Source organism: Hirundo rustica, chromosome 5 (genome assembly GCF_015227805.2).
Source record: "Hirundo rustica isolate bHirRus1 chromosome 5, bHirRus1.pri.v3, whole genome shotgun sequence".
Classification (NCBI taxonomy): domain Eukaryota; kingdom Metazoa; phylum Chordata; class Aves; order Passeriformes; family Hirundinidae; genus Hirundo; species Hirundo rustica.
The window spans coordinates 11,067,098-11,079,186 of NC_053454.1; the positions used below are offsets into that span (position 1 = coordinate 11,067,098).

At 38.5% G+C, this 12,089-nt stretch overlaps 1 protein-coding gene across 2 annotated transcripts in view; it reads right to left on the reverse strand.

Moving 5' to 3' along the window:
- The window catches only part of TBC1D14 (TBC1 domain family member 14), a 62,431-nt gene that overhangs the window by 11,627 nt on the left and 38,715 nt on the right, over positions 1-12,089 (reverse strand). For both annotated transcript variants that reach the window (XM_040064135.1, XM_040064136.2), the window contains 6 exons: positions 10,708-10,814; positions 9,774-9,854; positions 8,295-8,389; positions 7,331-7,402; positions 5,908-6,036; positions 2,857-2,966 (listed from right to left, as the gene is read on the reverse strand). In XM_040064135.1, the coding sequence (XP_039920069.1) occupies positions 2,857-2,966; positions 5,908-6,036; positions 7,331-7,402; positions 8,295-8,389; positions 9,774-9,854; positions 10,708-10,814 (594 nt within the window). The remainder of the gene's footprint in view (positions 1-2,856; positions 2,967-5,907; positions 6,037-7,330; positions 7,403-8,294; positions 8,390-9,773; positions 9,855-10,707; positions 10,815-12,089) is intronic.

Consider the following 12,089-nt stretch of genomic DNA (forward strand, 5'->3'; position numbering starts at 1 on the left):
TACAGGCAATTCCATTTTAAACATAAGCCAAGCCACACAAAGCCCATGTTACATCACCTTCTGTGCAACAGGCATACACAAACCACACAAATCAAGCAAAGGCAGCACAAGAAATCCATTCGGAGCTGAATCGACCAACAGGTATAAAGGACAACAAGAAGGGCTTTCCTGCATCAGCAGGAAAAAAAAATCAGGAAAACATGAGCTCACTGCTGAACAGGGCAAGGAACCCAGTGACAAAAAACATGCGGACAGCTGGGGTACTCGCTGCCACTGTCATCTCAGTCTCTACTGAGACTTGCCTTTAAGAATCTCAGGTCCTTCAGACCAGTGGAAAAACCTAGTATAGGGAAATCCTACCCTAGCTGGAGTAGGATCATATTAGGGAACATTTAAATAAATTGGGCAGATACGAGTGTGTGGGGAAACTGTCTAGTGTTGTGAGGCCACGCTTAATTAGCTTTGAAACATCCCAGTGATCAAGGAAGGTCCTGAGGACCTGAAGGAAACAAATGTCACTCCTATCTTCAATAAACAGGATCCAGGGAACTACAGGCTGGTCAGCTTCATCTCCATCCCTGAGAAAGTAATGTAAGAAAAAGTCCTGGAGATTATTTTAACAGCATATTATGGACAAAAAGGTGATTGCGAGAAGTCAGGATGGATTTATGAAAGCAAAATCATGCCCAGCCAGACCTGATAGCTCATCCAATGGGATGACTGGCTTGGTGGAAGAGGGGAGAGGAATGGACATTGTGTATCTTGCTGTTAGCAAGGCTTTCAGCACTGTATCCTATAAAATCCTCGTTGATGAACTGATGAAGTATGGGTTAGATAGAGTGAGGTGGACTGAAAACTGGCTGGAACTGTCAAGCTCAGAAGGTTGTCATTTAGTGGCATGAAGTACAGCTTCTAGCGAACCCACTGGTATCATACTCCAGGGTTTGATATGCATCCAACACTTTTAAATGTCTTCATTACAGACCTAGATGATGGGTTAGACCATACCCACAGCATGTTTGCAAGTGATATAAAACTGGGAGAGGTAGCTGATACCACTTCACAGCGACCTTCAGACACTGGAGAAATGAGCCAACAGGAGCCCCATGAAGTTCAGCAAAGGGAAATGCCAAGTCCTGTACATGGGTAGGAAGTAAGCCCAGGTACAAGCTGGGAAGCCAGCTGGCTGCAAAGCAGCTTTGCAGAAAAGGACTGGGAGGTTCTGGTGGACACCAAGTGGAATGTAAGCCAGCAGTGTGCCTTTGTAGCAAAGATTCTTCACAAACTTCTGGGCTGCAGAAGAAACACCACTGCCAGCATGCCAAGGCAGGTCATCCATCTACTCAGCACTGGGCTTCCCAGTACACAAGAGATATGGTTATACTGGAGCAAGCCCAGCTCACCAGGAATGTGATGAAAGGCTTGGAGATATGACACAGAGGGGAGGCTGAGCAGGCTGGTACTGTTCAGCTGGAAAAAGAGATGGCTTGGACCTAAATATCTGAAAACACTTGATAGAAGGATGAAAACAAGACATTGTTTTGTCCCTGGCTGTATCCAGTGAAAGGACAAGAGCCAACAAGCACAAAATGAAATACAGGAAATTCCATTTTAAACATAAGCAAATAAAAATCTTGTTAACCAGAAGGGTGGTTGAACACTGGAACAGAGTTGCATGAAGAGACTGGGGAGTTTTGCTCCTTGAAGATACTCAAAACCCAACTGGACAAGGTCCTGAGCAAGCTCCTCTAATTGACTATGCTTTGAGCAGTGGCTTTGAATTAGATGATCTCAGAGGACTGTTCCAATACCTCAGAAATTCAATGATCCTATGAAAATTAATGCATTCAAGCTTCAAGCTTGTATTGGACTGATTTACTTTAAGTGTGTTTTTGTCTAGGAGATTGGCAACATTTTGAGTGCTCCCAATTAGACCAACTAGGTTTTACAGATCAGGGTACTGCCAGAGATGTTCGGGTAAAATCACAATAACATTACAAATATTTTCCAAAAGAACAGCTTATTAATCTCAGGAAAAAAATCCCACTGCTGCCATCAGGCATTTATTCTTTTACTTAAGGTATTTGTCAGATACCTGAGAACAGAAGAATTATGAACAGTGTAAGGGCAAACAAATTCTTCACAAACAATCTTTCATGTCATCCCAAAGCTGACAACAAAGTCTTGCTGAAAAGAGAGTGCCTCAAAACAAGGTCTGATAGGCACAAATGCAAACACTCAATTTGGAGTGCATAGTACTTTACAGAAATTTGGCAGAAGTGCAGATAAGATCTTTGGATATTTTCCTCTCTAAGGAAAATGTTCTGATTATACTAGAATTTAAAGGGAAGACAGTTTCATCTAATAAAAAGACTCTAATTGCTCATCTGCTAAGTGGAATAGCTTTTCTGTAGCTTTGAGTTTTATGTTGTATGGACAAATGTTTTAATTATACTTTTCCTGATCTGTGCAGGACAAAGTACACATTCCAAATGCAAGACTGGCAATATTTTCTGAATAGACAACCCTGGTACACACCTGCACATGCAGCAGACAAATTTTCTCAGAAACTCAATCCCAACAGGCACTAAATACGGATGAACAGTGCTCTTCAGCAGTATGTCAGAATAAACTTCCAACTTAATGCAAGTACACTAATAAAGGTTAGGCAAATGTTCATCATCACAGAAGTATATGAGAATCATTTTGATTGACAACTCAAGTACTCTACAAAAAAATAAAGCCTTTTATCTCAGGAGGATATTAAACCGGGTAAGAACATTCCAGTTTCTGTCATGAATACTGACACGGAGCTGTATGTCACACAAATTAGTAATTACACTTTCAATGTCTTACCAATCAATTAGATATATATCTGGAGTTAAGTTATTCTTTTTGAAGTGGGCAAATAACTTTGGCAGATTTTCTTCAAAGAATACCTCAAATGCAGCAAAGTAAGTCAACATCTGGGAAAATATAACAGGGAGAAAACAAGCAGTTAGCTGTGTTATTAACAAGCTTAGATGTATTATCTCTTGTAGGATTTACACACTTCAAAAATAGAATCAATGAATTACATGATACTATAAAAAGCTAAGCATTTACATAAAAGGCATCATCTGCAAGCACTAAAAGTTTAAGATCCACTCTATACATGATTCTCATACTAAACAATGTAACATTTGCTTTGGGTCTTGGCCACCTTCCTTTGGAAAGAAAAATACCAGCAGGAGAGAAGTTTTTTGCTGATTTCTCAAAATAATTATAACAGAATAGTGTTTTATGTTTGTGGCAGTAACTTAATATTATACTGAATAAAATCCAAGACCCACTGGAACATAATGAAATACAAAACTAAAATAATGTTAATACTCCACAGCAACAGTGAGGAGTCCAGTATATTCCAGTCATAAATCGCATTCTAATACCAAAGCTATTCTAGGAGTCTAATACCAACACAATACCATACATTTTACATTTAGAGAATAGGTTATTTCTTTTGCAAAAAGGAAGAGTTTCAAAGACTGGGACAAAACATCTATGCAAGAGAAACAGTTTGTAACTGTCTGACATCATAACCCGTGAACTTCATTGCTTTTAACACAAAGACACTTACGCTATTTTAGAATTAGGATATTTAGTCAAATTTCATAACAGAGAGCATGTTAAAAAGAAATCTTCCAATTCAAATAAGAGTTAAAAGCAAAAGGTTATTTAATCACCCTCCCTAATACTATAGGAAGAAAAGTTAAGTAAAGTCCTTTAATGATTCAGTAATACAAATCCCAGTAAAAGCAATAAGGAAAGGCTGTGATTTCTTCAAAGTATGAACATCATACAAAGTATCAACAGCATACTTCTCCCCAAAACATCACAACAGTAAAGGGAAAAGGGATCCTTTTGGAGACCTCTGTGTGAAATCCTTTTAAAGGATGAAAAGTTTATTTCCTATGTTTTTTTATTGTCCTTACAGAACCATTTCCCATTTCCTCTGAATGAAGTGACAGATGGTGGACCATTTTCATTAACAGAGACAAATAAACACCTGAGCCTGGTAGTCGGTATGAGCATAAGGCTTTAAGTCAACCAGAGATGGGAGTATGCCAGAGAAATAACTGAAGTTACTGAAACCTCTGAACCTTCAGTTACTGAGAAACAGCTTCATGTCAAACACGACACCAGAAATCCAGGAGTCCACTTTAGAGAACTGTACCCCTGAAACAGCCTCCCAGGGTGGATTTTTAAATGCATGAAATCCAAGCACCTATGAGACCTGGGAGTATAAAGAAGGAGGCAGACAGTCCTACTTTCAAAATAATCTGCTGGCACCACTGTAAGGCAGTTCTACTGAAGTTCCTACTTTCAGAAGTACTGCAGAGGCAGGACCTTACATGTAACTGCTACAGTCATTTCTATTGATAGCAATGTGAGCAGCAGTACAAGTAGCTATTTTCATCAAATCCACATTCAACAAGACATTTCCTTAGTGGTACTAAACAGTATCGTTTAATATCATTAACCAACAAAAGAAGTCAAGATAAACCTTTATGAAGTATTATTATTCACACAACTAACTTATGCTGGTGTTATTTTTTTATTAATTTACTATACAACAAATCAGCATTTGTTTCTTAAGCTGACTCAAAAAGATGAGGGTAGACTGCAGATTAGTATGCTCACCACAGAAAGCAAAAACTGTCTCACTCAAGTGTCACTAGTCCCTTTGAAATATTAGATGGCATTTTCCTTGTATTGTTAAATCATGGGTTTGCTTTCATGACATCAATATTTCATGTATCACCACCTCTGCCCTCTGTAAGCACACATTTATCTCATAGTCCCTATTTGGCCAGGCTAACAAAACTGAACAGCATTATCTGAAAGAATTGCAAACCCCACTAGCTCAGCTAAAAAAAATATTTATCTTATTCTATCCAATTCAATTCCAAAACCATCTTCACAAAACTCATATTTACACACTGAATGCATGAGCATGTCCTCTTTTTCCAAGTACTGTTACGGAGATAGCTGATACTGTTCCTAGCAATGTTGTCTGTCCCATGGCACATTTTCCCATGGTATTTACAACTGATGAAATTCAGGGACTGAACAGGGAATGCTCTTCCAGCAGGAATACTGATAGGATTTCTAGAGTCTACTTTTTAAGCAACAGTGACTGTTGTCATCATCCATTCCCTTGCTTTATTTCTTCCATATGAACTCTTAAGAGGCAGATCCTACTTTCATAGTGTTAAGAGGTAAGTCAGAAAGAAATACAGAATGCCACATATTTTACACAAAAATACTTCTGAAGTAAATTAAAACCACATTTGAGGAGATGTGTTTTACTTTACTACTGTACCTGTTGACATGGACTTTTAGAGACTGTGGGGAAAATCAGGAAATCAGCTCCTACCGAAAACTTGAGGGGTCAGAGGTTTCTTTCTCTGAAAAGAAGCCTGTGGGACTCAAACACAGCTGCTACAGGAAGATATGGAAAATCTGGTTCTCCCTGCAACAGTCTGTTTTTAGCAACCTATTAGCCTGTGATAAAAAGTACTTTCAAGATACTCATATTAAGGTATTTTCAGCTTTCAAGTACAGCACTGTTGAAAACCACCTACAGTAATATTCTCATAACTATTCTATGAACATCACAGAATAGCTACTCAACAATTTCATTCACATGTCTTGTTCAAAAAAGGTTGATTGGGTGATCTTTGGTTGGGTTTGACTTTTTTGAGGGATTCTGCATGTGTGTTACGGTTGGGTTTCTTTGTTTATAAAGTCTGTTGGTTTAAAATAAATTCTGATTTCTTTTCCAAGAAACAATCAATTTTTAATTTTTTTAATCTTTTCCTACACTTTATCCACAGCATGTTGATTACAGGTTTTTTGCATACTTACAAGGCCATGGTCCACACGGAAAAATGCCATCTGACAGGGCTTATTTAAAAGGTTAGAAAAAGCAATGAAGGCATCTGCAGTATCCAAGTTCAAGATCAATACAGCTGCTATGAATGACATGCCCTGCACCTGAAGAAAGAGAGGTGTTATCCTTTAGCAATAACTGCATTATATTGCCTCATTTTGTCCTTGTGTTCAGTAGTGTTTGATGCACTCACTGAGCTGCTGCATCTTAAGAAACGTTCAGAAAGGCAGGATTTTTTAACCCACATGCCCCTTGAGATCACACGTTCAGTGCATGGAAGCTAACAATTCTCATGTTGCCTTCTTTCAAAAGATTCCAAGTTGAACTCCTAAGATAGGCTAGGTTGACAACACTTTCAAATATACAGAATAAAGATTTTTTTGAACAATAAGGTGTTTTGAAGTAATTCCTTTTCTCCCAGGGATGGGTCATCAAGATCCTTATTTGTGGAAAGCTGGTCTTTGAACCCTAGAGACAAAGCCTATACTTTTGTTTGTCAATAAATTACCAGCAGTTAAAGACAACTGCACTGACTCATTTGATAAACGAAACCATTTTGAGATTCTACTCTTGTTTCATTTACCATAAGCTCATGATATTGTTTCCCTTTCTCTACAATGCCTGTTGTGGAATCCAGGCAAAGCTCTCTCACCCTGAGGGTGCAGTGCTGCCACTGTGAGTCACATGGAGCAAGGTGTGACTGCCATTCCTGCAAACCTGAGGAACAAGCTCCTTCCCAACACAACAGGTTGTTGCTGTGCCACATAAAGCACAGCAGCTGATGTGCCCTTTGTCTCATTTCCCAGCAGCCATGTTCAGCAGCTCTTGCCAAGCACTATGTGCTACCTACAGAGTAGGAACATCCCCTCTCTACACCTGCCTTGTTGAAAACTGCTCCTGATTAAAGAATAGGCCTCTCTGGATAACCCTGCTCTGCATACAGAGATTAAATGAAATCTACTCAGTCCTCTCATAATCACTACTTCAAACACTATGACTAAGCTCATGTAGCTTCAATGGGCATTGCTTTAGAGACTGGTCCAGAAACTCACAGTGCTAAGGTGTGGAAATGCCAATCATTTCAATTCAACAGCAGTCTCAGTAAGACTGATATTAACAATAAGGACATAACTACACCTTGTCTTTGATTCCAATTTTCAAATTATGTACTTTTCAGTACAAATACGAGTTTTCCAATTACTTAACCTATAAAAAGCTTAAATCCAGCAAAATAAATGTTATACACCCTTCTCAAGCATGAACTGGAATAGGAAAAAAGCACACACAACCCCCCCAAACCATTTAATACTGGTCTAAAAACGACTGATTAATAAAATCCTTCCTCCCCCTGAAAAACATCTCCCTCCCCACCCCTGAAAAAATGAATTCATCACTTACATAGCCTACATCAGGTCTGTAACAAGTATAGGCTCCTAAAATACTGTGCAACGTGTCATGGTAAGGACCACCCTGTAATTAAACAAAAACAGCACAATACATCTGATTATACAACAAGCATGTTAAAAAACCTTCGGTGCTACAGACGGTCTCTACTACTGCTGACAAAGGATACACTCTTTCCTAATGTAACCTAGAACAGCTGAACTATTCCAAATAATTTTAGCTTTAACAGAATGAAACAACTCTCCAAACCCCATTTATTATAAATACATACAGTTCATTCAGTACACTGACTATATATTAAATACTTATACAACAGGCATGCAAGCCTAAGAGATTCCTCACAGCTCAGCAGCTCTTTGGTGACAGCGCCAAGGAAGTAGAACAATAATGCAAACCACTTAATTGTCTCTGAGACTGGAGGCAAAAGCCAACCATGAAGAAAACAGTAAAAACAACAATATGCCATAACCCAGAAAGAGCACATTGAGAAGGACATCTATAGCTAAAAAGAATTTGACATTGTGACTATTAATAGCTGCCATATCTTGCACTGAGTACTGTAACTGTCTGAGAATTTGCAAAACCATCCACGTTAAATCAGTTTTGCATCAAACCAAAAAAAGGCCAACTTTGTTTGAGATGTTCTCTCTCACGGTGTATTTATAACCAGCAGTGTTGATTCACTGACTTGGGAACACTCAACCTGCATCACTTCATCAGACAGAAACCAGCAGGAACTAGGTTAGATAAACCACAATGATTACCAGCTTGGGGTTTTGTATGCACCTTGATGTTACTCTCCTCTAGATTATTTCTAGCTTTCCAAAATCTCTAGGAACTTTATCCTCTCAAGATGCTTGTTCCTTCAGAACTCAACGGCCTGTTCGAACCAAGGGACAGGCCAGATTATGTCAACTAATTTCCCTGAGATATCAAGACAAAAGTTAACATTGCTTACTTGTTGGAATATACAGAGACTAGGAAATGTTCTTGAGATATCCAGTTTTATTAACTCCAAGCTTGCTTCTCTGTCAGCTGCAGAAAACCCAGCGTCTGCAAAAGCCAAATTTACTACATTTATTACAAAGTAAAGCAAGTATAGTTGCTCTTGTTTTTATTTTCCAGTAATGTTTACCTTTTGCACAGTTCATTTATTTTGATGTGAATGCTAGGAAGTAAGGCTACAGACAGAACAATTCCCCAAATTCAGCAGACAGGCTAAGCAGAAAGTAAGTCCTGACCTAGAACAACCCTACAGAGCTCAGTGACCCTCAATATGTTTTGAAGCAGAATGGGGAAAGATGCAGGGCAAGGCAAGCCAGGCACTTTTCCTGGATCTGCTGACAAATCACTAGACAGATACAAGCCTGTTAACCCGTGATCCCCCTCACCTCCAACAAGGCTTCCCAGTGGATCCTGAAGTAGCTGCCTCTGCGGAAAAGCTGTGGTGGAAGAGGGAAGTCCTAAAGTGGCAGCCTGTGGTGGATGCCACCTATCTCTACTACTGTGAAAGCTCTCCTTTCACATTCATGTTTATTTAGTCTTTGTAGATCTTGTTACTGACACTATAATACACTCTCCACATCGCGTACCAAGTTTATTTCTACAGCATTAGGCTTCTTTCTGGTATCGATGTCTTATTGGTATTCTGTCTGTTCTGTATAGTTGGGAATTACCTACTGCTGTTTACTGAGCAAGCTGTTTACAGACAATGCTTGTATCAACCACATGAGCATCTCCACTCCAGAAAATAAAGTGCAAGAGGAAGCTGGAAACATACTAGATGTTATCTTACTTAAGATATAAACAATCTAAAGGGAACAAAGTGGGGAATTTCCAATCAAAAATATTTTTCTGCTTATAAATGCCAGTACGTATGTTCTCCTTTTTTTTTTCTCTCTGCTCAGCATAATTACTTACTGAAGGCAATTTCAATCATTTGCATGTTGTTTCATAATCTCTCAAAAACAGTCAGCTTTTCCAACTAATTAGTAAATCTCAAACCACTTTGTCTGCAAAACCAAAAACTGGTGCTTGCTGAAACACATCAATGACTTGAGCTCAAAGCTGCAATAAGGGATTAAAATGCAATTTTCTGCTCTAACCTGAGTTGCAATCCCAAAACTATAGATGCAGGAAAGCATTTTAGTGTTGCAATTCAAATGATAATTCCCAAATCAGTATTTGTACTTTTCTTACAAATTTGCATCAAAATAAGAACTGTACCCAGAGATTGTTTATAAAAAACCCAAACATATGTTTGTAAGACACCAGAATTTCACTGAGAAAAATACAGCTATTCCTTACTTTTACCAGAACACAACTTCAGAGCTGATTTTTGTTGTTGTTGTTGAACATACGTGATTTCATTTTAAGAAGCTCATTTACAAATTGTCTTACTCTGTGACACAGTGTAAGTCATTTACAAAAAGCATACCTTCACATTCTACTTCAGCCCCTCCTGTACTACGTGATCGCCACTTCTCTTTGGCACGAGCCAGGCAAATATAATACAGCTCTGGAAAAATAAAAACACAAAACCAAGTCCACTATTTGTATGCGCTCATGTCCACTAACCACCCACCACACAGGCAATGCTGCCCTAGGCGTTAACAGTAGCAGAACTTCTAACTGGGTTACAGTTTTGAAAGATGTGTTCCACTCACCTCTAACTCCATATTAAGTGAAAAGGAAAAGCAACCCAAGTTGCATCTTACGTTCAAATATTTGCTTTTTCTTGCACAGCACTGATGTTCAAAATTACAGTCCAAATGGCTAATTAGGGAAGTCTAGCAAATTACATGTAAGAACTACACACAAGGTAACTAAGCAAAGCATGGAAAGCAGCACAACACAGCAGGAGTACAGGCAGTCTACCATATTTCCATGTTGGAATTAATTACATATGTTAGTCTTTCAGAGCTGAATTTTTCTGTACTCAGAAGTAATAGATTATTTTTATTTTCACAAATCGAAGTACAAATCTTGCCAGGAGTCTTTTAATCTCTTGCAAACCTGTTGTCTTGCTTCAAATCAAAGGAAGGACACTATACACATATTCATAGGAATTTCAAAATGAACAACAATTTTATGTTTCAAAAAGAAAAACAAAAAACTCGAGTCATTAATTCTGACCATCTCCATCCAACATCAAAGCAAGAGACAATGACAGCAATACTCAGAAACAATTCACAGCAGTCGTGGAACAGCTGCAAGATTAAAAGACGCCGTATTTTTGAACAAAACACATCAAAGCAGGACAAAAAAAGCGTAACTAGATAATGTTTCCTCACACCCACACCACAACAGATACAAGAATGTGCCCTGGCTATTTCACTTGGTAAAAATCGTTGACAAAACAGCAGCCTCACCATGGGTGATGTTTAACTCGTTTCCAATTGCCAAGCTCCAGACTTTGCCTCTCACACTCGGTGGAATGCCCTGCCACCACAGCTCTCGCACTTTACGGGAACAACACCTGTTCAAAGTAAAACACATTATTCTAAGAAATAATTCGTTGCCAGCTGAATTGCAAATATATCCCCCCACCACTGCTGATGGGATTCAAAACAAAATGAACATCAACCGCCCAAGAAGTCAAATACAATTTGCATACACTCATTCTTTAGTACTCTTTTGCTTTGAATTGCAAAGGAAATACTTCTTCCTTCCAATGCAATGGCTTTAGACTGACAGAAGCACGTCAATCACAATACACATAATATGCAGCCGCACTTGATTAGCAAAAATCATAGGGAGAAAGTAAACAAATGGAAAGGAAGTCCAAACCTATACCACTGCCTGTGCCAAAGACTGGACAGTTCCATACAAGACTAAATACAGGAACAAGTTATGGAAGTCTACTGCTGTGCAAACAGACACAGCTTCCCACCTATCTTTGCAGTTATGTGCCTCTGGAAAAACGCATGAAGATGTGACAAGGACTAACTTCTTTAGGTGGAAGCTTGAAAGACATTTTAACAGAAAACAGGCTTTGAAATGGATGCTGATATTCAGCAATCTGAGAGCTCAGGAGGAGGAACAAAATAGCACCTAAGCACTAAGGAAAAGTGGTAAAAACAAAACAATCTGTTTATCTTTCAGCAGATTCTGAAAACTAAAATGTAAAACAGTGAATACACTGGGGAACTTCTGAATTTATAAACCAACAAAGGAAAAGGTGACCTAATTTTTACAGCAGCCATAACAGATGCATCTTCAAATACTAAAGGCAAACATGTAAATCTACAATTTATTTAGACTTAGTTTATTATACTTCGATTCTCCAGAAACATTTTTTCCAAAAAATTCTGTCTGTGTTTTTAATATATATCCTCAGGATAATTGAATTCCATTGTTAAGGCAATTGCAATTCTGAGGGCTGTGGGTTTATAGTTTATGTTGTGGTGGTGGTTTTGGAGCACTGGGGGCTGTTTTAAGATGATCACCAAGGTACTTATCATCTGCGTGTGCCACATCTTCAGAGGAAATCTTCTAGCACTTAATATAAATAACTTTTTCCCTACTTCTCTTTTCCATCATTTGATTATCCCAGCACATATATCATTCTGGAATTAAAGAGGCTTCAAAAACCATTCACATACTTCAATCTACATTGATATTACATTAACAGCTCAAACAGTAAGGAAAAATCATTTCTGAGAAATGAATGATGTTCAAGTACTATGCCTTATGCTTTTACATTTTCTACCACAGATCACTCCTCAGTGCTTCACAGTTTCAGAGTACCTTG